Source organism: Falco naumanni, chromosome 10 (assembly GCF_017639655.2).
Source record: "Falco naumanni isolate bFalNau1 chromosome 10, bFalNau1.pat, whole genome shotgun sequence".
Classification (NCBI taxonomy): Eukaryota; Metazoa; Chordata; class Aves; order Falconiformes; family Falconidae; genus Falco; species Falco naumanni.
This window is the reverse complement of record NC_054063.1, coordinates 31,790,359-31,815,603: the sequence shown is the minus strand read 5'-3', so window position 1 is coordinate 31,815,603 and position 25,245 is coordinate 31,790,359. Positions and strand designations below refer to the sequence as shown.

General features: G+C 47.9%; 3 protein-coding genes across 5 annotated transcripts in view; 2 read left to right on the top strand and 1 right to left on the bottom strand.

The window, feature by feature from the left end:
• Positions 1–2,526: 2,526 nt before the first annotated feature.
• Positions 2,527–7,431, bottom strand: LOC121094676 (oxidative stress-responsive serine-rich protein 1-like). Its single transcript, XM_040608633.1, has 4 exons — positions 7,345–7,431; positions 6,652–6,771; positions 4,857–4,967; positions 2,527–4,173 (listed from the first exon to the last, which is right to left on the bottom strand). The coding sequence occupies exons 2-4, from the start codon at positions 6,726–6,728 to the stop codon at positions 3,489–3,491; spliced, it is 873 nt and encodes a 290-aa protein (XP_040464567.1). The 5' UTR covers positions 6,729–6,771; positions 7,345–7,431; the 3' UTR covers positions 2,527–3,488.
• Positions 7,432–7,530: 99 nt separating this feature from the next.
• Positions 7,531–14,815, top strand: OSER1 (oxidative stress responsive serine rich 1). 2 transcript variants are annotated; one of them, XM_040608632.1, is made up of 4 exons: positions 7,531–7,581; positions 11,197–11,313; positions 13,124–13,237; positions 14,000–14,815. In XM_040608632.1, the coding sequence occupies exons 2-4, from the start codon at positions 11,237–11,239 to the stop codon at positions 14,691–14,693; spliced, it is 885 nt and encodes a 294-aa protein (XP_040464566.1). In that variant the 5' UTR covers positions 7,531–7,581; positions 11,197–11,236; the 3' UTR covers positions 14,694–14,815. The 2 variants fall into 2 exon arrangements, with proteins under 2 accessions (XP_040464566.1, XP_040464565.1); XM_040608631.1 differs by lacking the exon at positions 7,531–7,581 and adding an exon at positions 8,761–9,800.
• Positions 14,816–18,586: 3,771 nt separating this feature from the next.
• JPH2 (junctophilin 2) overlaps positions 18,587–25,245 on the top strand; it is a 33,980-nt gene continuing 27,321 nt past the window's right edge. For both annotated transcript variants that reach the window (XM_040609402.1, XM_040609401.1), the window contains exon 1: positions 18,587–19,155. In XM_040609402.1, coding sequence (XP_040465336.1) covers positions 18,777–19,155 — 379 coding nt within the window. In that variant the 5' untranslated portion in view covers positions 18,587–18,776. The remainder of the gene's footprint in view (positions 19,156–25,245) is intronic.

Below are 25,245 nucleotides of genomic sequence, written 5' to 3'. Positions count from 1 at the left end.
TCATCCCCAGCTCTTGTCCACAGCCTTCCTGCCTGCGGAAGGGGTTGATGCTGGGCTGCCCTGCGGGATGCTGTCCAGCCGGACCTGGTGGCACTGGCAGAGCCCGGGAAGAAGGTGCCATGGGGCAGGACTGTGGGTGCTGCCAGCTTGGGAATGTACAGTCTGGGGGGGTGTCTCATCTCAGAGCTGATGCCCTGAGAAAGCAGCTGGCCAGAGTCCATCACAGGACTTTGCCAGCACAGAAGCACCTTCCCTGGTTTAGAAGGAGAGGGTGGAAATCAGGATGTAGAATCAGCTCCATTGATTTTTTTTTTTTTTTTTTCTTTTCCCAGTGGCCTGATTCAGCATCTGCCAGTGTAAAGCTTAGCAAGGATTCGGTTTGGCTTCTGTAAGGTGAGAAATACATTTCATCTATGCAAGGTGCCTTTCTGCATCCTGCTTTGGCTGAACTAGTCCTGAAAATAGACAGGCAAGTAACTTGTACAGTGCTGGAGGTGGGGAGAAGCCACTGAAAAAACCCCAGCCTGCACGTGCTGAGAAAGGATGCAGAGGTGGGATCAGAGGAAAGTCCTGGGAGCCCTGCAAGCCCACCAATGCTTTCTCAGAATATTTTAGACATATTCTTCCATAGATTGACTGAGGACACATCCTAGAGCATCTGTGGGCAGAAAAAATTCCCCAGGCTTGTTGGGCAGGTGCAGCAGCGGGCTGGGAGCAGTAAGGCTGGCAAGGCTGCACTCAGTGCTGCTTGTACCAGGCAGCCTCGGAGGCCAAGTGCTGACGCTCATCAATCAAGCTCATCAATCAAGGTAATTGCACTGTGCAGGCATTCCCAGAGAAGATGCTCTTTGCTGGTACAGCTTGAGCTTTCAGGCAGGCAGCAAGCAGGAGTGACTGAGTTATCAGAGGAGTGAAGTGCATGAGCTGAACTGGGAAGGCTTTGAAGGAAACAGAAAGTTTGTGTTTGGGACCTCTCTTAGAGCTCGTTGTGTCACCCAGAGATGGTTTGAGCAATGGAAATGTCAGCAGTGATGTTTCCGTGTGTTTGCTACAAGCCTGGTGGTTGCAGGCAAGAACCTGAAGTATCTGCCCTTCCTCTGCCGCAGGCAGCACTAGACCTGCTTAAACACCAGCACAAACAGTAATTCAGGCAGAATACAAAACCACTGTGTTCTTTCTTTTCTCCTTTCCCTCCCTGCTCACTACTCGTTACTTCTGTCCTGCGTAGGACGCTATGGAAATGTGCCCGAAAAAAGTGCCCTCAGACTTCCCTCCCATCCAACCTTCTGGAGTGAATCTGAACTCACTTCTCAGCCCCAAACTTCAGGCTTCAGGCTGTACCTCGGACTGCTTTAACCTCCACGATTTCCTCGCTTCCCTCACTCTGCTGCACGTTGTCCTGCTCCACAGCTGAAACCAGCCTCATGCCCTCCCCACATCGCCGATCACTGCTGGGTTTCTGTAACACCTGCTTGAAGGTCTAGACACCTCCAGGGGTTTGTGCGTGCTTTATTCAAGAGAAGCAGGACTGTGCTCCGCTGCAGAAACAACTGCATGAGGTGACCTTGATCCAGGCTGCCACTCCACGTTTCTGGGGAAAAGAGCCTTGCTGTGCCCCTTCATAGGGCTCCAGCTGCAGAGGGCAGTGAGCACAACCAGTACCTGCTACAAATCACTGCATTTGTGCATGGTGAAGATCTGTGCCCCGGCTTCACATGTGTGGGCACCAGCTCGATGCTCGCCAAGAGTACGGGTAATTGTTAAGAGTGTCTAAAAGGGAGAAATACTGCACCTAGCAACAATACCTTCAAACGACTTCAAAGAGGGCACAAAACCAACACATGAACACAAACACAAGCTGACACCCTCTGCTGAAGCAGAAATAGCCTTTAGAAAACAGCAGCAGCAAAGACAACTAGTACTAAATATTTAATTTTAAAAGCAAAGTACATATTATATTGGATTTGCTGTAGGGAGAATAGAAGGGGAAGTGAAGAAACCCAAAGTTCTGTGTGTGGATAGGCAGGACAGTGCTGGAAAAGGAAGGTAAAGGGGACAGTAAAATCCCCCAAGAAAATTTATAAATCATTTAAATTTGAGAGTACAAGCCAATATTGCATACTAAATAACTGCATGACACTTAAGAACAAAATAATAGTTTTAGTTGTATACTTACGTTAACTTATTTGGATTTATTTAAACTCTAAATCTGAACTTCCTGGATTCATAGTGTAAGTTTTAGGGATGATTAGAATAAAATCTACAGGCAGCAATTATAATCTAGAATGTCTGAGTCTTCTCTAGCACAGAGTACAGAGCCAACTCTCTACATCTGCTGTCATCTATTTTTATACAACTGCTTGTGACTCCTTGGCTTGCTGACCACTAATTTTTAAGCACGTAAATGAAAATTGCAGTATTTTACCTCAAACATGGTTGTTTAGCATGTGTGTACAGCTGACACTGAAAGTACTTTTGGGGTTTTATTTAAAAAAAAAAAAAATGTTGAGGGGAGATGAGCATAAGTCAAATTATTCAGTCTTTAATTTGCTGGATTTTGACAAACATTTATTAATCCAGGTCTCAGCAACAAACTTTATTTCAGTATTTTCAACCAGAAGGAACGTTATAGCTCTACACCACACAGCCTGTATGATACACACTTCTTGTTTACTCTATTTCTACACCACTTTGTGTATCAAACATACTCAGAAACAACCTGTATAGATGGCTCCACCACCTCCACTTCTAAGACAGCACGGCCCAAAAAAACTGTTAGCCTGCTTCACTTCCCCCTAAATTATTCCATCTGTAAAGCACAAATAACAAAATATATTTTTTCTTCTAAGAGCTTCACTTATCTGCAAAAAAATAGAACTGCTTAAGAGTGAGCTAGTTAGATTACAAAAAAGGTCCAAGCACATACCCGCACATTCTGGGCCTCCCAACAAACTTGTGAGGAGGAAGCACTCATAATTTGATCCAACTAAAAAAGGAGCCAGATAGTGTTCAATGAAAGGAGACTCACCCTATCCAAAATAGCAAATGCCTTCTCATTCTCCTCTCTAGAGCAGGATGAGGAAGATAAGAGCTATAGCTATGAAACATTTTTCTAAGTACTGGGACATACTAAGACTGAACCTTCTGAATACTGCAAAACTTCAGAAAAAAAAAACCTAGAAGGCTCCCCCCTGCCCCCAAAACATAGTGAAAACAGCATACAGAGCTTGAATATCCACAGCACAAACCGAAAAACAAAGGGAGTTCATTTGATCTACAGTGCTTTTGTTAAGGTATTCAGACTTTAGTGCATTCTTTTTAGAACTAGCTTGGAAACTATATTCCATTTTTCATTTTATTAGAAAACTAAACTGTATGAGGCAAAGAAACATTTGATCAAACACACAACAGTGAAAACATGGCACTGACAAGGCATTTAATCCAACCATTATCACAAACTCTGATGCAGGATGCTCTATTGCTTTCAGTCAAGTATACATCATTTCTGCCATGTGAGACATTTTCTTGGGAATATATAAGTAGTATTCCATGTATCCCGAAAGATCTTCAATGGTCACGTCATCCACAAAGGCTCGAGCTTGCTCGGAACAGGACCTAGGAGAACTTGACGAGGCTGTCCCACAAGGGGACCTATTTTGAAGAGACTGGGCATGGACACCCAGCACTGCCTTTTCGCATTCCGACAGGACGCTCCGTAAGCCAGAGAAAGAGTACACTTCCATGGTTCGCCACTGCTTGCACTGGCATTTCTTGTCCGTACAAGGGCACTGCTTGCCATTGCTAAGCATGGATAAGGACTGGAAATCTGAGGTTTGGCTAGAATGCAAGCTAGTTTCAAAGGATGAGGAGAGAGTAGAGCAATTCCCTCCCGGCTTCTCCAAAGGCTCTTCGGTGGTCAAAGCTTCCAAAGGTTCAGTTCTGTCATCACTGGCCTCAAAGTGAGAATCGTGCCTGTCCTTCGTACCGTATTCTGCTGTAACAAAAATGTCTGAACTGATACTACCCTTGGACGTGTCGGCCTGGGTTTTGTGTTTCAGCTGGTTACTGGCTTTCGTATTGCAGTATGTAAACTTGGGAGGATGCAGGACTGGAGACTTGGAGCGTCTGCGACGTGGTACTCTTGCCGATCCTCTAGAAGGCTTTCTCACACACCTGCAGAGTTGTAACGGGTGAGCAGGTAGGTAACTCCAGAATCCACACCATAGCTCAATAAGCTCTAAAATGTGGCTAAAAACCTTGTAGAAATTGGTTTTTTTTTCTGCTTAGAAAAATCAGGTGACTGTCACTTACAGTCTCTGACAGGTAAAGTGGAGGAGTCTGAAGAAACCAGGCCCCCCCCCAAAGTAAAGACACATACAAACCACCCTTATTTAAAGGTACTTCCGCCCAAATCTCCTGTGTTAAGCAAATGATACTTTGTCATCCTAAATTGAACTGTAGTGCAGAACCTGGACACCCGTTGGAGCTGCTGACAGAACTGCACTAAATATCCCGGTATATCAACACAGAAATAAAATAACCCAAGAAAGAGGTGAGAGGGGGTTGCAAAGGTGTAAGACTTGAAAAAAAATGGATTTCTGAGGAAATCAGTGGAAAAGGAAGTTTTGGGTACCCTCTCTATGAGACAAATTTTTTTTAAAATACTTTGATGAAATCCCCTTTAAAAACATCATTATCAAACAGTTATGGTAAAGTTTTTTAATAGAAAGACAAGAAAAGATATGTTGAAGCAACTAATTAACAGCAACCTGCATTGGAAAGTGCAGTGTTAAATGCACGTGTTAAATGTCTCAAACCAGAAACACGTTCATGGTGCTGTGAATGGTGTGCTTTACCCATGCCACGCTTCCTTTGAGCAGACCGTCTGTTGCTTGCCTCCATCCATGGCTGCTCTTGTTGGTGTTCTAAGAATCATCCCATCGCCCACAGACAGAGCTGCAATACATCTGAGCAAAAAAGGGAAATGCCACGTTACGGTAATGCCTGAGCATACTGCTTCATTTGTACATTGAACATCCAGCCTATCTGCTTTAGATGCTTAGCTAAGACATTTTAAGTTCACAGCCTTGACTTCCTCTACAGTCAGTGGTTAGAAACAGGATTATTACAGAGATTTATCTAACCACTCTTACTATATTGACCTCAGTCAAGTGTCTAAAGATAGGTGAGATGAAATGAAAGGAGGCCAAAATGCCCAGAGGCTGATGTCATACCCTGTTTGTACCAAAATGACACATTAAAGAATGTAAATTCAGGTTCCAAATGTTCTTGTCAGACAATAGTTGTTAAAGATAGGCTCTTACTCATCTGAACTGCAAAGTCAGGAACGTATAGCAGCAGCCTGAGGAGGAGTCAGTGGAGAAGTGGATGCACAATGCACAATGACGGATTACTAATTTATTTCTCATTAAATTTCCCAGATAAACAGGGAATGAAAAAAAAACATCTGGCCCTGGAGGTCCAGACAACAAACAGAAACGCCTTAGCACGCAGATCTGTATTTATGATGGCTCTATGTGTGATTTGGAACACGGGATAGGAAATTGCAAGAAACAAGGCTGAAATTCTAGCAGAAGAGCCCAAGTACACTGCCCAAAATTGATCTTACGGCATTAGTCACAAGACTTGAGCTGTTCAAAACATGTGCCAGCAAAACAGGATCTTTGTATGCCTAAGAAGATATCATCAGGAATCAAGCAGAATTCCACACATCAAAAGCACAATGCTTAATAGGCACAGTTCCTTGTTAGGGAACAGCTATATTTTTCCACATTTAACAGAAAACCTCCTGAAGTAGAGGGAACGAGTATCAAAGCAAAATATAATTTAACATGCAGAGGAAGTCATGATAGCAGTATTGGTGGCTATGGAGGTGAATTCATAGTGTAATATTAATTATCAATACAAAGTTGTCTCTTGACAATTCCTTGTGAATTCCTAAAATTCTTGTGAATTCCTAAAAGATTAAAAGTGAACTACCTCACAAAGCGTTAAGACTGCATAATTTTCTTAACTCCTACTTTTAAAAGGAAGATGCTTATACTACATATTATCAGTATACCCATGTGTTATGGAATAAGTTTTTAGTATAAAAATGTCTGTGGACATTTTACTCTACAAAATCGCCTAAAATCAGAAACGATCAGTGCTCTTATTTAGCCTGATGACTTCCAGCAAGGCTGGGCTCTCCGGCACGCTATGGATTGTTGGTGCTGTCTATCAGATGCTCTCCAAGCAAATTTTTGTGCACCACAGTAAAGGCCGATAATGTGGCTGAAGACACCAGCATTTACATGAATGGACAAACAAGTTCTGTATCACACACGGTGACTACAGCTACAACAGTTAAGAGTGGGTTCACTGCTTTGGGCGAGTCATTTCATGTTTTTGTACAGTCACCATCTAATTTCAGTTGGATACTGTGTCAAAATTAGTCAGTAATAAAGTACTGCTTTGCCCGTTAGTTATAACAACTGCATTTCATGTTAAGTGATGTAGTTTTCTCCCCTTGGAGAGAAAGGAACCTTTCACCAACTGACATTTGTTTTGAGATGCAAAATAATAGAGAGCAAATATAAGATGTATCGAAAAACCTGAGAAGTGCCATGGTCCTTTTCGTTGCTCACTTACCCTGCTGCATCCACTCTCAGCTTCTTGAAAGCTGTTTGCAGACTCTCCTCCTCTTCATCTTTAGCTTCCAAGTCCATTGATGGCTCTCAGCGTGTAACCGACTGTGCCATACAGAATAAACTGAAATACAAAAATTCGACACTGAGCTCTAAACACGCACGGTCTCTACAAAACCGAGATGACATGTGCGACGGATGCCCGTTCTTCTGCGGGCAATCGCGCTGCCGTCTGACCAGACTCGTCCAGTATTTTTCACCGTGAACTCTAAACTCTGGGTTTCTCAGAACAGGCGCAGCCGATGTTAAAAATAACCCAGTGTCTTTTTCTTACTGGGTAAGCAGGTATGCGTGCTGGCAGCAGGCACGAGTGCAGCCCTGCGACGCGCCGGACGCCGCCACAAGAGCCGGAGCCAGGGAGAGCTGGCGCTGGCGCTGCCGCCGCGGCGGGACAGCCCCTGCCGACGGCCGGCCCGCGGGCAGACCGAGGCAGAGCCCCGCCGCCCCGCACCCCCCGGCCGCTCCCCAGCCCCGGCAGCGCAGCGCTGGGTCCTCCCGGGCCGCGGCCTGACCCGCCCGCGCCCCGTCACCGAGCCGCCCGCGCCCCCGGGGACTCCCCTTACCGCCCAGCCCCCTCTCCCCCGCGCCCCCCGCTCCCCGGGGCCGCGGCCGTCCCGGCACGGCGGACGCCACTCACCGCCGCCCCCAGCCCCGCGCCCGCCGGGCCCCGAGCACAACAGGAAGTGAGGTCACCGCCCCCGGGGGCGCGCATGCGCGGGCGCGCTGCCCGCCGCGCCCCGGCTCCCCCGCCCTGCCGCCGGCCCGCCCCCGCCCGGCCGCCATCGCTTCCGGCGGAAGGGGCGGGGCAGCCCCGCGCAGCCCGGCGGGAGGCGGCGGAGACGGCGGGGCCGGGGCCGGCCCTCGGGCGAGCGCGGTAAGTGCGGGCGGCGGGGTGCTGTTCCCGGCGGGTTCCTGCTCCCCCGCGGCGGGCAGAGCCGGCCGGGCCCCCGCGGCGGGGCCCCCTGTCCCTCGCGGGTTGCCGGTCCCTTGGCGGGGCTGGAGGGCGCGGGGCGAGCCCCGGCGGGGCGCGGGGGCCGTGCTGAGTCACCACGGTGGAGTCGGGCCTCGCCTCAGCTCCGGGGGTAACGAGCAGGTGCCGTCGGGGCTGGGGGCGGCAGCGGCCGGAGGGCGGCCAGGGAACGGCCGCGACCGGCTGTACCGGGGGGGCTGCTGGGGGCCTCGGCCGCGGGTGCCTTCGAGCTTTCGGTCCCTCTACGTGCCCGTCTTGAATCCAGCTGGACGCGCTTGTGCGTTGTGCCCTGGTGGGGGGCGGGCGGTGGGTCAGCAGGCCTGTGTTGCTGGGAAATGGCTGAAAATTAACGGGGAGAGGATGGGTGTGTGTTTAGGAGATAAAGAACACAACTGTCAGTGTGGGGTTTTGACACAGCATTAAGCTCTGATTGGTTTTCACAGTAATTTGCTTTTTCTTGATATCTGTGTTAGTTGGCTGGTGTGTCTGAAATGCTTAAGTTTATGCATAGTTATCACGGAGTGGGGTTTTATCTGAGTAAATTCTGTATCGCTGAGGGTTTACCGAGTCAGTGAGGAAGGGCAGAGTGATAAAATATGTGGTCTAATTCTGGTAGTATGTTTTGAATAACACGCCGTGATTTAAAAACTTTTTACTCTCATCTTCTTGCTGCAGTTATATAATACAGGGTGGTGGTATTAAAAAAAAAAAAGCAATAAATTTTGCAGGCTGACCTTTTTCTTTTAAGGAATCTTCTTTTTAAGCTGGGGAAAAAGCTTACTGAAGCAAGGACCAGATATTTCACTGGAGCAGTAGTATTTAGCTAAAAAGGTATATAGAATAATAACTTGCTGAGACGAGCCTCGTGTTGTCAATCTCTGTGTTAGTTTTCTTTTCTCCTGTTTACTTGCTGTCTGACGCACTGGACAATGTGCGCCTTGAAGTTGTTATGATACATTATCCCTCTGCGTGTGTCATAACAGCTGTCTGCAACGCAGGGCGTCCAGGTGAAATCATAGCAGAGCCAGCAGCTGGAACAACAGTGGGGAGAGCTGCCACCTCCGACTGGAATGAGGTTGTGAGGGAACAGAAATTACTACTCTGTATCTGAATAAGCAACCGAGCAGCAGAGGTTCAGATTACTCCTCTCGCTTCACTGAGACCTTTTCCATGCTACAAAAAAGCTGGTGCTTAGTTGGTAAAAGTTGTACTAACCTAGGTGTTATTAGTATATTATTAGGCAGGGTTAGTGCTCCGTCTAAGTGTGTTCTCCTTACAGGAGCTGTTATCGTGTGCTGGGTTTGGGTAGTTGCCTTTGTAATGGATTCTTAGGGTTTGGGGAAGATAAAGAATTACAGAACTGTTGAGGTTGGCAGGGACGCCTGCAGGGCCACCCCAAGCCGGTGTCCCAGGGCCATGTCCAGGTAGCTTTCAAGTATCTCCAAGGAGAGAGGCCCCACAGCCTCCCTGGGCAGCCGGTGCCAGTGCTCAATCGCCCTCGTGGCAGAGGAGTGTTTCCTTATGCTCAGACAGCACCTCCTGCATTTCAGTGTGTGCCCACAGCCTCTGGTCCTGTCACTGCGCACCACTGAGAAGAGCCTGGCTCTGTCGTCTTTGTACCCACCCTTCAGGTATTTACATACATTGGTGAGATCCCTTCTGAGCCTTTTCTTCTGTTGGCTGAACGGTCCTAGCTCTCCGAGCCTCGTAGGAGAGATGTTCCAGTCCCTTCATCGTCTTCGTGGCCCTTCACAGGATTCTCTCTAGCATGTCGGTGTCTCTCTGGTAGTGGGGAGGCCAGCGCTGGACACAGCACTTCAGCTGTGGTCTCACCAGTGCTGAATAGAAGGAAGGATCAGCTCCCTCAACTTGCAGCCCAGGACACGGTTAGTCCCTTTGCACATTGCTGGCTCCTCTCCATCCCGGTGTCCACCTGGACCCCTGGAGCCTTTTCTACAAGACTGTGCTGCACGTGGGCTTGTTCCTCCCCAGGGGCAGGGCTTTGCGCCTCCCCTTGTTGAAGTTCATGAGGTTTGTGTCGGACCCTTTCTCCAGCCTGTTGAGGTGCCTCAGGCGTACCAGCCACTCACCCCAGTTTGGTGTCAACGGCAAACCTGCTGAAGGTACGCTGTCCTGCATGATCCACATCACTAATTAAGATGTTAAACAGGACTGGACACAGTATTGACCCCTGGCATACAGTGCTGGTTGCTGCCCTCCAACTAGACTTTGTGCCACTGATCACCATCCTCTGGGCTCAGCTGTTCAGCTGCTTTTTAGTCCACCTCGCTGACTGATGGCCCAGCCTAGAGGGTCTTGGGGGAGACAGTGTCAAAAGCCTTTCTGAAATCCAGGTAGAAAATAGCTGCTGCTCTCCTCTTGCCTACCAAACCAGTCTCATTGTAGAATGTTGTCAAGTGTGACAACCTTGTAATTTAAAAAAAGTCTGAGAAGATGATCTCCTCATACCCCATACAGTGTGGCCAAAGACTCTCCTGGTGATGGCACCCACACCAAGCAGCCCTGCTTTTCCAGAAGTAGTCAAGTCCAAAGCATTAAATGAAGCAGGCTAATCAGCCAAGTAAACTTCAACAAATGCTGGGCTTGAGGTAGTCTGGTGTAGAACTGGGACTGGCTGCTGGCAGTGGTTTCTGCTCAGCAAAAGCAAAGACAGTGCTAAGAAACATTTATTGATTATTTCTTTAGCAGAAGCGTGGCTGGTGTAGGACGTGCACGTGACTGAAGGAATGTAAGGCACTGAAGACCATCAAATTTAGAAAGATTTGAGATTCCTTTGAAGCTGGATTAAGTGATGGCCAGGGTAGATTTAAAAAAAAACACCACATATCAGCCAGTTTTTATCAATTCTTTTTTTAATTAAAACAAGGCTTATTTTTGCTCTTTGTACTTGTATTTGCATTTGTACTTGTTCAAGACCTGATATGAGAACATTTTAATGTCTATTTGCAATCAAAACAACATGTTCTGATAAGATTGTGTAATTATTGCTGGGATCTAGACATAAGATCAAAAAAATTGTTTAGCTTAACGTTTTATACTGTTCTAAGAAAAATCTGTTGGTTTCGTTTTTTTAAATTATATATGCAACATCAAATCCCAAAGTTGGAAACAGCAGTTGTGGGAAGTTCACTGTTTCTAATGGTGGTGTTTCTTGTCACCTTTCACATCTTCTGAAATTACTCTGGTAACACTGCAGGACAGTCATCTGTCTAGACTGTAACAGATGTGCAGGATGCTCTTGACACTAAATTTTACTTTAAGTTGTTCATTCGCTTATGTGGTTGTACAAGAGACTGTTTGTTCCATTCTTGGGTATCGTAAAGCTTGTTCTGAATTTCTGAATCAACTTTCAAAAATGTTCTACTAGAATTACCTCAGCTTTGTGTGTTCAGTGTGCTATTTTGAGTTTATTTTCATGTATTATGATGCTGCTGGGCAACTAATGTTTTTAGCAAAGCATTGGGCCTTATTTTCTTATGTCTTTTTTTCTGATTGTAGCTGTACATGGTAACTCTGTCACTTTCTGGCCATTCCAATAATGAAAACAGAAGCTAAGGATGGAGAAGAGGAAAGCCTGCAGACAGCATTCAAAAAGCTAAGAGTTGACACAGCTGGGTGAGTAACACCACAGGGAGGTACAGAGTTAGCATATTACAAATGGACTTGAAGGGAACACCCTTGCTGTTAAATTTGAGGGAATGAGGTAATTGTAAAAGGTTAGGCACTGAAAGCCTTCATTTTAGTTAAACTGAAATAAATTTGCTAGCTGTAGGCGGCACTTCTCAAGGAATTGTAATTTGTTTGATCGCTGTTAGCTCCCAACAGGCTTGAAACAAACCTAACAACAGTCAGCAGTTGACAACATACTTGGCATAAATTTTGGTATGAATCTGGCTGCCAGGGATTGTCCATAGCGCTAGAACTCTACTAGTTAGCGTATTGTCATGGCTCTGAAGCCCTGTCGTGAGAATAAACTCCCATCTTTTCCCAGGAGAGAAATGTTGTTTCCATGTCAGTAAAGGAGGGCATTAGATTCAGTGCATGATTCCCACACAGACTGTTTTCCTTGCTGTCACTTACAAATTTCCTATTTATAACCAAAATCAGTAAATGGGAAAGAATGTTTTTTGTGTTGTCTGGTTTTGTGGGAGATCTGACACGTGGCACTTAGCCTGCCTGTCCCAGGTAGCAGAACACAAGCAGCATGTCTTCTGTTGGCGATGACAATTTCTATCTAAAATGGAGAAGGGGGGGAAAGGCTTTTATGTAATGTTTTCTGCTGACAAAGATGCCCCATTATGTGTTATTTGTATAGTACTGTGTTTCAGCAAGCTATTGTCAGTGATGCAGTTATGCCAGTAACTGAAATGAAGGTGTAAGTAAGGCGGGATGTAAATACGAAGGTGGTAACTAGAATTGCCATAGAGTTTAGATTGTGAGTAGATGGACTTCTAAAGTTATCTTTCCCTTAAGTAACTAAACTCATTAGAAATGAATCACCACACAAATGCCTCTTCTTCAGTATCTCTAGTCCCACCCCCTAGTCAGGCATACTTAGTTACTTTGGAGTTTTTACTGTTGGCCTTCAATTTTCTGCATTGTATTCATTTTCCTTTAAATGGAAAATAGATGTTTGATAGTTTGGACTCTATTAAATATCAGTTAACCTTATCCTAGATCAGTGTGTGGGGACTTATTTTCACTTTTCAGGGAATCCGCCCTGCTTACAAACTAATTTAATAAGGGATTTGGAAAATAATTTCCTTGTAAATTCCAGTGTAATATGTGAAGTCACAACTTGGAAAAATTGTTCTTGGGATTAGTACAGCTCCTTGAAGATGGGAGTTTGGGATGAAATTATAGCATCAGAAAAATTAGTAAATCTTTGAAGGTCCCTGGCTTGAATAGAAGTTGAAGATGTGATACAACTCCGTTGCTCAAGTGATTGAACTTGCAATAGTATCAAGAGTTGTAGCTTATGTTGTCCTAGACAGAGGCTTAAGTGTTCTTCAGTTAAACAAAGTCTATTTATGTACAAAGAACATTTATTTTTAGGAAAGAATGACTTACTTGTCTCTGGAAAAAGAGACGTGTTTCTTCAGTGATGGTGTTTTTCCCCTCCCCTCTCCCGGGAAACTGAAATTTAGTCGTTGTGTGTGCTTCGTCATTGACATGTGGAGCTTGGATTTGCAGTCTAGTTGCTGAATGGCATCACGTTTGGTGAAAGAGTCTGTTATACAAACTTTTGAGATAGGAATATGTAAACACTGTCTTTCTGATTTGGGTCTTTGTGGGCATGTCTTTTAAGGCATATTGTAAAAAAAAATTTGAAGCAATCTTTTCTGGGAAAGAAGATTCACAAGTTTTTTCATATTTGTAGTGCTAACCAGTCCAGGCTGTTAATTTTTCATTCTGTCTGTCACAGGTCTACTGCTTCTCTCTCTGTGGGTGAAGGGACAAGTCCAAGAGCACTAGTTAGAGCAGTGGCAGATGAAAGCAAACCGAAGAATGCGTGTACTTCTAAGGAAACCTGGCATGGGTAAGAGAAGCTTAGGATTATCAGGCTACTTCAGATGACACTGCACTGAAAGGGAATTTTAAAGGGACAAGGTTTCTAGTACCTACCCCCTTGACCAAGGAACCCAAGTTTTCTTTATTAAAGAACTACTTTAAATATTCTGCACCACCTTTTTCTGTTCATATGTGATTACTATTCTTATTTACAGTTATGTGAAGGGAAAGGAAATACTGTTCAACTATAGGTTGCTAAACATTATAGATATTTCTTAATATAAATCTGAACTGCAGTTTCTGAAACAGTCAGTCATGAATGCATCTCATTCAGTCATTGTTTGACATTGCAGAAGCTGTCGCTATGCCTTGGGAACTAGATTAAAAGAAAGAATTGGTGGCTGTAGTATCTGCACAGAACTTCACACTCATTTCCTACTGAAACAAACCCACCTTTCGCCCTTGCTTCATTACTTTTGTGCTGTTGTCTTGTGCTTTGTCCTTCCCTTAGAGGTTATTTTGTCATGTCTCACATGCTTTACTCATTTTCTAACCTTAAAAGCACGCACTTTTGGTTTCATTTCTCAGGTGTTCCTTTTGTATTTTGTACAGCTGCTTGACTAGAACAAAGTCAAATTCCAAGATAGCAGAATACCCTGAGCAAACATTCTGAGTTTAAAGCTCTTCCATGCAATATCAGTGCAGAAGAGATTTTGCCCAATAGTATTTATAATGCAGCAATAAGTCTTTTGGTGATTTTTCACTCCCTTTTTGTGTCTTTTCCTGGTAGGTCTATGAAGAAGCCTTCAAGAGGAGTTGTGAGAACCCAGCGTCGCAGGCGTTCCAAGTCTCCAATTCTTCATCCTCCAAGGTTTATCCATTGCAGCACAAAATCACATTCCACGTGCAACCAGCTAGTCCACAAGAGCCAGGCTGATGCCCAGGATGAGAGCAGTGGGTTTGGGATGCCAGTCCCAAAGGAAGCTTGTGCACACGAACGATGCAGTATTGCTCCTGATATTGGCCAGAAGGGAGCTGATGCTGAGTCTTTGGGAGCTTCTGTTACACAGTTGGTGTCAGAGAACAGACAGGAGAACTCTCCAGCTGCTGTTTCCCTAGTATCCAAAGCAAGCCTAAAGACCACGGAGCTTTCTGACTTTCAGTCTGTGTCCAAGCTGAACATGAATAAGCCGTGTGCATGTGCGGATAAAGCCTGTCAGTGTAAACGGTGGCAAGATATGGAAGTGTACAAATTCTCTGGCTTGCAGAACACTCTCCCATTGGCACCTGACAGAAGAACAGTTTCTGAGGATCACTCCCAGGTGTTGCCATCAAGAACTCCCTCAAGTTCTCCACGCTCTTGCTCTGAGCAAGCCAGGGCCTTTGTGGATGATGTGACTATTGAAGATCTTTCAGGATACGTGGAATATTACTTGTATATTCCAAAGAAGATGTCTCACATGGCAGAAATGATGTACACCTGACACCGATGAGCACTAAAAACAGAAGGGTGGGTGATTTAAGTCTGCCTTCAGTCACACTCATGTGAGATGCAACCCAACCTCTGCTCACTGTGCTTGCAATAAAAACACTTCTTTGCATCTTAGCTAATGTTCATTATTTAAGCTGGATAAATGGTTTAGCTTAAGCATTATAATTTGAGCTTGGAGTAGATAATGAAGTAAACACAGTGAACATGTTTAGAGTGTACCTGCCTATAGTTAAGAGACCTGATACTTGGGGAAATTCTACTTTGTTTTCAAAAATCCTCTTGTTTTGGTTTGTTGGAGAAGAGTGCCTAGATTGCTTGGTGCTTAGAGCTCTTGCTGTGAGAAACCCGGTGTAATTAACCTTCTTTGAAATCACTTTGACCTCAGGTTGTAACACTTATGCCTACATTTTTGGATGCTTGTGCCTCTGATTTTATTTCATAAAGGAGTGTGACCATCTCCTATGCTCCCTTTGGTACTGTTACCAATCTAGGAGAATTCAGGGGAGACAGTCATCTTTTCATGATGGAAACATTGTTATTTCTTTGTGCCTAAAGAGGCTTTATCTCTGATCAGCTGAACAGGCATCTTCCTTCCCTGTCTTTGGTAATGTTAATGTAGTCAGATATTACTAGATTGACACAACACCTGCTTGGTAGGCTACTACCTGATGACAAAAAGAAATGTGAACGATCAAAGCAAGATTGTTTCAAGAGGTTATTCTGATCTCTGTAGTGTTGCTTAGAGGAAAATGTAAAGCAAGCATAACTTTTTATCCCATGTCTGATAGGCTTTAGAGACTTGTCTGCAGCAGGAGAAATTCCCTGCTTTCTTCAGGGAGATTTTCTTCAGTTAACCAAAGGAAAAATGAGATGATGGACTGCGTTCAGTGTGTTTTTTATGAAGGCAGAAACAGCATTTGCTCACTTCAGTTGTCTTAATTCACGCACTCCGGTGTGTTGGGGTGTTGTGTTTTAGCTTTGTTCAGCCTGCTCTGTAACATCAAGTATAAGCCTTCAAGTATTAATACTCATAGACTTGAGTGAACAGCTGTCAGCTGCACAGTTGGGGAATCTTCAGCACTGTGTTTTTTCTCCTCCACTCCAGTCTTTTTACTAAACCATTGTCACTGTAGATGCCTTTTCCAGCTTTGCATTCTTCCTGAAATTTACTACTTCAGAAACAACCAGCTTGCCATCCTTTGTGTGCATCAGCACAATTTGTCTTTTATAAATATGCGTGTAGCAAAGGAGTACCCCACCAAATAATAAGATTTCTTGAGAGAGAGGTGAGTTGTGTTAAGATTGTCTTTACTATTTGCAGTACTCGAACTTTTCTGGCTGTAAGATCTGGAGAAGAAATGGAGACAAACGTTTCCCAAAATCCTTTCATGTTACTGTCAGGGGTTTTTTTTGTCATTTCTATGGCAGTACCTAGTATCTTTGAACAAGTGGCCATGCAAATGTACCTGTTTTGCCAATTCTGAAGTCTCATCTAATCCTTGCAGAGTGTACTTGGATCCCGTGTCTCCCTTCCATTTCCCTGCTCTTAAATAGCCATATTTCTGCCACCTGTGTTCTGAATTCAAGGCAATTGTTTGGTAACTATTTTCTGCAATACTGGATTTCAAAGTGCAAAATGACCTTACTTCTGAAATAAACACTCTTTACTGTTCCCAAACACTTGCAGGCAGCAACCACAGCACAGTTGTGGGGCTGAGAATGCCTTCCAAGACCATGCTGCTTTTTAGCATTTCTTTCATTAGTCACCACAGACCTGTACCTGCAGGGTTTAGGATTGCAATGTCAAGCGCTTGGGACTGCTATATATAGAAAGTGGATCAAAGTCCAGGAGGTAATATTAAAAAAATGGAGTAGAACGCATGAGCTGGTGCAGACTGGGAAGGGAGGTAAGCGGTGCTGGGCCACTAGAGGTCAGGCCCAGGCTGGGTGCCGGCTGGGTGCAGCGGGCTCCTTCCCGCTCAGCTTTCGGAGGAGAATGTGAATTTTTCTGCCAAGATGAAGAAATAAGACCAGCTCTGGGTGGTGCCTTAATGCGCACACGATGTTAGTGCTTTCTGAAGTTTGTGTAAGTTAGCGGTCAACAAAAGTTCTTTAAATGCCAACATCTGCATAAGTTACTAACATTTAAACAAAGTGTGCTATCAGTTCACAACTGTGCTATGTAATTAGGAAAAGTTGCTAAGTAAATAATTATGTGGTCCTGAACTTGGCATCATTTCAGGGCAGTTACAGTATCTTTGGGCTGGTAAGTGCTGGAGCACCATGAAATAGAAGACCATGATTAGCTACAACTGCTGCCTTAATGCTTTCCCTTCTGTTACTACAAAGTGTTTTAAGATGCTTTGGTCTCCCCAGAAACCACAAAACAAAACCTTCCAGTTTTGCTTTGAGAAAATTTGAATTTCCAGCCCTTAATCATGCAGCAAGAACCTTGAAAGCGTGCCTGAGTAGTCTAAAAGCTTAGCTTAAAAAAAAATCCAACTTGAGCCAATTTCACAATTTGACTTATTTTTTAAAGAAAGCTTTAGAGGGCCAGTTCTGCCAAGCAGCACTTTTGAGTTGTGTTGGAGTCCCTTCCCAAAGTGCACATTCCTTCTTGTGGCTGAGTAAAAGTGAAGCCTTTTATAATTGGCTTTATAGTGGGCAGCTGGCCCTCACCTGTGCCTGCAGGTATTTGTAGTTCGTGTGCTGTATATACATCCTTAGCTTTTCGTGCAGTTATATAGCGTATGGTTTTTTCTATACCTCTTCTTTCCTAGAAACACTGATGAGGAGGTTGGGCAAGTTGTAAACCTGTGTTACGCGAGTGTGAAACTCGCTGTTGCCTATAGCAGCTTTGTCCCCGTGCTCAGCCCACGTCTCGGAGCTGGCCTGGAAGGGCAGAGCTCTCCCCACAGCTCTCGCAGCTTCTCAGCATGTGGTGGTCAGTAAGGGGGGGATCAGCTCCATGCTCCTGCTGCGGCAGTGTCTGTAGGAGATGGGGCAGGTGCGGCTGGAAGAAGACAGGGCTTGGATTAGCCTGTTCCCTGGTGTTCTGTGCCTTGTGCTCTCTACCACCTGCGTCTAATGATGTGAATTGTTACAGGCATGGCGGGCTGCCACTACTCTTAATGCATCTGCAACTGTCCCAGGGGTATGGTCTCACCTTTCTTTTCCAAACGTTTCGAGACTAGACTGTGCTGTCAGCTGTTGGACAGGGGCATATTTGGGGGGTGGTTGTGTGGGGGAGAGAGGGGGATGACCGCTAGTGGTTTGGTTTTGGGGTTTTTTTGCACTACCTTAAGAGCAGCCCTGGAAATTCACTATAGAAGTGGCGTGTACGCGGCAGCCCGGGCGGCGGCAGTGCTTTTACTCCTTGTTGTAAGGCTGCCCACCGGGGCCGGGCCGCCGCGGGCATCCCGGGAGGGGGCCCGGCCCGGCCGCGCTGCGGGGCGGGCGGCGGGGGAGCGACGCGCCCCTTCCCAGGCGCTATTTTAAGCAGACATTCACTTTCCCAGCCTCTTCTCCGCCTGGATCCCTGCCCGGGGCGGGGAGGAGTGGGGATGCGGCTCTTCCCTCCTTCATAAAAGGGCCCCGAGGCGGGGGCCGGGCTCCGGGGGGTTATTTTTGGGAGCAGCTCCCGGGATCCGATGGCCTTGTTAGGGCAGCGCTGACCTTTCCCGGCGGGGAGGAGAGCGGGCCGGGCAGCGGCGGGGCCGGGGGAGCGCGTTCGGCTCGGGACCCCCTTCCTCCTCCTCCTCCTCCTCCTCCTCCTCCTCCTCCTCCTGCTCCTCTTCCCCCGCCGCCGCGGGGCTCGGCTGCCCGGCGCGGCCCCATGCCCGCGGCGGGGGCGCGGCGGCGGGGCAGGTAGCGGGGGGGGCTCGGCTGCCCCTCCGGGGGGGCTCGGGCCCGGCCCGGCCCTCTCCCCTCCCTCCAATTCCTCCTTCCTCCCGTGCCCCGGCCCCTCCGGGCCAGGCGAGGCAGGAGCGGCCGCTCCCGGCGCCCGTCCCGGCTCCTCCGGGGATGCGGCAGCCACCCCCGGCCCCTGGGATCGCTGCCGGGCACCGGGGGCACCATGAGCGGCGGCAGGTTTGATTTTGATGATGGAGGGGCCTATTGCGGGGGCTGGGAAGGGGGCAAAGCCCACGGGCATGGCATCTGCACCGGCCCCAAGGGCCAGGGCGAGTACTCGGGCTCCTGGAACTACGGCTTCGAAGTGGTGGGCATATACACGTGGCCCAGTGGCAACACCTACGAAGGCTACTGGTCCCAAGGCAAGAGGCATGGCCTCGGAATCGAGACCAAAGGACGCTGGGTTTACAGAGGCGAGTGGACCCATGGCTTTAAGGGACGGTATGGCGCCAGGCAGAGCATGAGCAGCGGAGCCAAGTACGAAGGTACCTGGAATAACGGCCTGCAGGACGGCTATGGCACCGAGACCTACGCTGACGGAGGTAAGGGTGACTCCAGGGTGGCTGGGAGGGCAATGAACAGCCTGGTACCCAGCCCGCGATGGCAGAGGCTGCGTGTCATCCCCGCTGAAGGGGTGACCTGATCCTGCCCACAATAGTGGGATCCAGACAGGCACAGCGGTCTGCAGTGAGCCATTGGGGTGCTTCAGGCAAGAAGTGGGGCTCAGGGTGCAACCGCCCGCCTCATAGCTGTGTGTGTGTGTGTGTGTACCTCGCTTCTCCCAGCCGGGTGCAGTGTGCATGGCTTGCAGTCTGCAGGCATGAGGGAGGAGCAGCAGGAGCATTGCCCCCACCATCCCTCCCTTGGGAACTGCTCTGGCGTGTCCGTATTGATAGTTAACACCAGGCAGCTCAACTTGTGTAGTCTGTGACTCCTGATTCCCCAGGGACTGATTATTGCAGTGCATCGCCAAACTAAACCAGGAACTCCTTGCCGGTGCGCGATGCAGCGAGCTGTTCGCTCGCTCGCTGGGCAGCAAGTTGTGAATGTTTTCAGGTCGGATATAAGCTGCCTATGGCATCACGGCACACTTTGCCTATGCATTAAACACCATTTGCGTGCCTCTGACAGGCTGCCTGGACATCTGCTTTGCTCAACTGTTTTGGTTGAGTACATCTAAGCTGTTTCGAATACATAGTCACACGCCTTTCCCTAAAATAAATGCCTTCGATTACTTGGAAGCTCTCAACCTCTGCTAGTACAGAAATGTACTGCATAGTCAGATATTTGTTGTGCTCCATAAATGCTCAGTCTAATTGTGTTCTTGCATTAGTGGCGATTTTGGGGTTAGAAACATTGCAAGAATCTCTGTGCCAGTAATTCTGTAGCTCTTCGCTGCTTTAATGTTCCAGGCTGCCATATTTAGGATAGCTAAATAGAGGGGGTGATTTGAAAGAAATACTCTTCAAAATATGGATCAGAATTGCATCTATATTTATCTAGGACAGGCAGTGGAGTTAGTTTGTAAAGAAAAATAACAGTAATGGTATAAAGCTTCAGAATGAAAAGCATCAGATTTATAGACGTTAGGAAAATGGACCAGCTCTCAGGGTTACGCTTTTACATACCTGTTTCTCAATAACTTGCCTAGGCACATGGCTAGTTGAGCCTGGGGATGTAGTCTTGAAGTTGACTCATTTTTCTTTGTGCCCCCTTAGAGGCTGTAGGTACTGCTACAAACCGATGTGTCCCTCCAGCTCCTTGAACTTTCTCCCTCCTCTGCCCCGTGGCCGTGGAACAGTTCAGCGCTGAGCTGTGCAGCTTGCACGGTGGCAGGGAGTGTTCAGGCTAACACACAGGGATGCACCTGTGCATTGCAGAACCTCGGTGTGTGGCCGTAAGACGTGTAAGGAGGGTTCTGACAGGTTACGAGCAGTGGCCAAGTAACTCTCAGCAGCGGCTGCTGTTGGGAATTTCATTCTGGCGATGGCAAGGTCTCCTCTGAATTTGCATGGCCGGTTCCTTGCTTCTTCCTAAAATACATCCTCTTCTAAGAGTGCAGCTACTGAACTTCAAGTTAATGTTGCGGAGGAGAGTTTTGAGAAGCAAAACTTGATGTAGGAGTCTGAATTTTATTAGATCTTGAACTAAAAGCTTGGGACAGAAGTGGGAGAAAGATGAGACAAGATTTTCTCCTGTAAGGATATGTAGTATATTGCTTCTGTTAGCATAGTGCTCGCTGGGCTGTTGTCCCACACCCAAGAACATGCCATCTGCATGGTCCCTGGTGCCCTGGTAGTTTAGCACTGATCTGTGAAGATGTGCCCTGCCAGAGCCACCCTGGGCAGCGCTGAGCTGAGCCCCCAGGGCCCGGATAGACCTGGCGCACGAGGGCTGTGCCGTGGTGCCCGGCAGCTGCTCCTTGCATTGTGCCATCATGGCCTGGCTGGTCCGAGCCATTCATTCAACACGTGATCTTCTCTGATGGTACAGGAATGTGTAGAAAGCTGCATCTGAAGCCAAGGTGGGCATCACCAGCCAGCATCACATTTGTAGGACAGGGGTGGAATGACTTACTGACTCGCAGGACCCGCTCCTGTTTTGCCTCCTCACCTGTGCGCTGTAACCATCTGCAAGATTTAGACGTGGCCAGGCTGCTAATTGGACCTGTTAATATTAGAATTTGAGATTGCCAAGTTACACATCTGGAAAGGCTTTGGAAATCTGCCATCCCTCAAGTAGGGGACGTGGTTCCCAAGCCCCCTGGAAGCCAGCCACATGAGGAAGAGGGCTCTGGGAACGTGCGGCTCTTGCCAGGTCATTAAAAGCTTTAGGTCATGGTTGGCCTGCCTGCAGATTTCAGGGAGATGTAGCTGATTCTAATGTTATAAAATAGACTTTAAATTAACTTTTTATATATACATATATGGAGACATGCACATAAAAACTTTATACTTCAAAATACACATAAAATATATTTACGGGATTGTCTGTGATTTGTATCTTGGCTGGCTGAGGCTGGTGGGTAATTAAAGCCCAAATCTGGAGTGAAGCTTTTTGAAATCTGATATAGATTTTTGGTGTCTAATAAGAAGTGGACTCATGGTATGGTTTAGCCTAGGCACTGCATGGGTCACTTGCTTTTTCTCTCCACTACCAAATACCCATTTCTGTTAAAGCTACGGGAGACCAGTGGCTTAAAGAGCTCGCCTTCTGTAATGTTGTTTGAAACCAGCCAAAGGGTTCAGAGCTCCTGGTGTGGCTGGACAGAGAGTAACATCACGATATATTGCCGTGGGTGTCCAAGCTGAATATACGTGTGTGCCTGCTGCTGTCACCAGGAAAGAACTTAGAGCCCTTTACAGGGGCGGGATGTGGCAGCTACGGTGGGAAGTGACTGGGGTCGTGGAAGGCACCACATGAGGAAACTCAACATTTTGCAACATAAGCCATGAGTAAACACCTAGTTATTCGGCCTCCACCTGTAAGTTTTGTCTCTGCTATAAAGAAGGCCTCGTTTGGGGGACACTTCCGTGCTTCTGACTCCAAGTGCTTGACCCAGTCAAGTCTTACTGTAGAAAAACACCACGCTGCTAACAGCGAATCATGCTGCATACCCAGGATCTGACCCAAAGCTAGCTTTGCTATACAAATAACTGTTTATGTATATCAGGGGGGTGGCAGGGGTACAACACCACCTCACTTGCAGTCAAAGCAGCTGAAAACCAACTTATTTTTGATGCTGCAACTCCGTCTCTAGGGTGCTAAAAGAATTAACTGCATGTGGAAACAATTAGACCATTCAGTGATCACAAGACCACAAGAAAGGGGAAAGAAATGTGAAAGTGTGCTTTACTGGGAGAGAAGAAACGGGGTGATATGAAGCAGCACCAGCTCCTTGGGTGCCTGGGGCGGGGAAGGCGCAGTGGGAAGGGGCTGGGGCAGAAGCAGCAGCATGTTCCTGCTGTCGGGGAAGCAGGAACAGGCTCTGGATGAGCAGAGGTGGTGCTGGTTTGTGTCTGCTGCCTCTGTAGCAAAGCTGCTGCGTGGCTAAATTTGACCCGTGAATTAATGCTGTGAATTTTTTTACCCTTCTCTGTTTTGCTTTTTTCCCCTGCCTTTCTTTTCTAACAGAACCCACCAGATAGAACTTTTGGCATCAAAAAGAAACACCAGGTTTTCACTGGTCTGTCTCATATGTGGTACTGTGCATGGATTTAATGTCCCTGGCCTTTTACACTGAGTTCTTCGAACACATCTGTCATCACAGTATCTGGGTAACAGCAGGGGATCATAGAGCAATGATATGATTTGAGTTGTTTGCATTATTTACCTGGTTGTTTGTATTATTTACATTCATCACTAATTATACTAGAGCTTCGAGGCGTGTTGGGAAGGGGAGATGTGATGCTGCTGACAGCAGGCTGGGTGTGCACCAGGAGCTGAAGCTTTTGCCTTTGATGCATCCGGGCACCATCCCATGCTGCTGCCAGGGTGAAACGGGGTGCTACCACCCTGCTGGCGCGTTTGGAGGTGGAGGCTGCAGGGATACCGCTTTCATTGATCCCACAATTTTATCCTTCCCATCCTATGACGATAGCCCAGCAGGGCCACCCCCCGGCTTTGGTTGGGGGACAGGCAAAGGTGATCAACTGCATGTCTGGGGGTTGCAGAGAAAGCAGTGCTTTTTGTCGTTATGATAAGAAAAAATGCAGGATAAAGGATTGTTGGGGTCCTGTCCCCTGGTAATCACCCCGCGATGGGGTTAGGTGGCTCTGTCCCACCACCTTATTGAATCAGGCAGGCCTGGGGAGACAGGGAAGGGGGGTTCTGTCCCATTTTCATCCTAAATAAGGATTTTTAGTTTTGCTGTTTTTTCACATCCATTGCTTTTTTTAATTCTTTCTTACAGAATCTCAGACACGTGTGAGTGCCTGGCTGGCAGCTTTGTGTCCTGCCTGTTCCCCCTTGCCCAGGCTGCTGTTGATACTCAGGGGGTAGCGGTGGCTCAGGGACGTGCAGCCCTGCTCAGTGACCGCCCATGGTACGGAGGGGGTTTGCACAGCCCTGTTCTCTCTTGAACTGGTTGCACTGGGACGTGGTGGTGAGCTGGGGCTTGGCTCAACTCAAACCTTGCGTGCCCCAGTGCACGGCCACCGGCGCCTCCAGCTGCTCTCAGCAGCTTCTGGCTCCGCTCCAGGGGTGGTTTATGGCTCTGCCCTGGCACGACGCCTCAGCCAGGCACTGAATCACAGCAGGACGGGCACGGCAGTGCCTGCTGACCCCCCCAGTGCTTGGGCAGCTGTGGCAGTGTGCTGTGTCGGTGCCCCCATCAAGCCAGGCAGAGCTGGCCGGTTTGGTCACACCATGTGCCGTAGGGACGATGTTGCCTGTGCTGTACAGGCTGAAATCAGGCGGCTGAGACCAGCCTGGAGAGCTCGTGTTGAGGGCAGCCATGGGTGTCGCCGGGAAGTGCCACCTCAGTCTTTGCTCCCAGAAGACCTGCTGTGCCACGCAGCTTCTCCCACCCAGGTGGCCCCAGTGCTCCTCAGGGGAGTGGAGGGGACGGGCACTTGCTGAGGGCAGCGGCTTCTTCAGCCTGGCCCCCGAGGAGCGGCCAAGTCCCCTAAACCTGCGAAGCTTTTCCAGAGTTCCTTTTCCAGGGTGTTAATGTGGCAGCACTACCAATGTCACCCCGATCGTGTGTCACCCCTGTTGTCTGGCTGGGGGCGGGGATGGAGCACTGACTTCAACAGCTCTCGCTGGGGAGGGATGTGGGGGCAGTATAGGGGTCTCCGTAACGTCACTTTGTGCTGGGAAGCCTCATCACCATTGTACAGAGAGGGATTTGGGAGCACAGTGAGGAACACAGCCAGATGCCTGGGCATCTTCAGCGACAGTCCTTGGCTCCCAGCTCACACCCAGCCCCCCAACCTTATTTTTCCTAATGGAGCTTCAAGCTCTGCCGAGAAACTGGGCAATGGCCCCTTGCTCTGGCAGACTGCTCCCCGTGGCTAGCCACAGCCTGCGGATGCTCCGCACTACCTGAACCCTTACTTTTTTTGGTAGAGGAGACCAACTGTCTGCAGGAGCCCAAAATCCCATGTGCCGCAGGGTGGGCAGGGGCTGGCGGGGGGCGGCTCACCCTGGGGCAGCAGCTGCTGCCTGCTCGGGCACTTCTTGTCTTTCCTGGCCCCCAGTGCTGTAAGTTAACACCCCACAGGCAGGTCCAAAGAGGATTTCAACGAAACCTGAAGCTTGGGAGGAGAGATTATGCTGCAGAAGTGGCCTGGGAGACCGTAAAATATGCACTCCCACAATTGCCAAAGAAGGAACTGGATTTGCTCCCTGGGGAGCAGGGTCATCCCTGGTCTCAGTGACGGTGTCTGAGGGGGCAGATGAATGCCTTGAAGATAGGTCACCCCTTCGGCCTCAGCCCAGCCCTGCTGAGCCTCCCCAGGACCCTGGGAGTGCTTGTTCTCCCCAAAATTTGTGCCTCCTGGTAGGTCACTGCTTAGTGAAAACCAGGTTTAGGACAGATGCCCATGAAAATGCCCCCAGCATGGCTGGCCCTTCACTTCCATGAAGCAGCACGTGTCAGAGTAAAGGAGTGGGGTGGCCTTTCCAAGGGC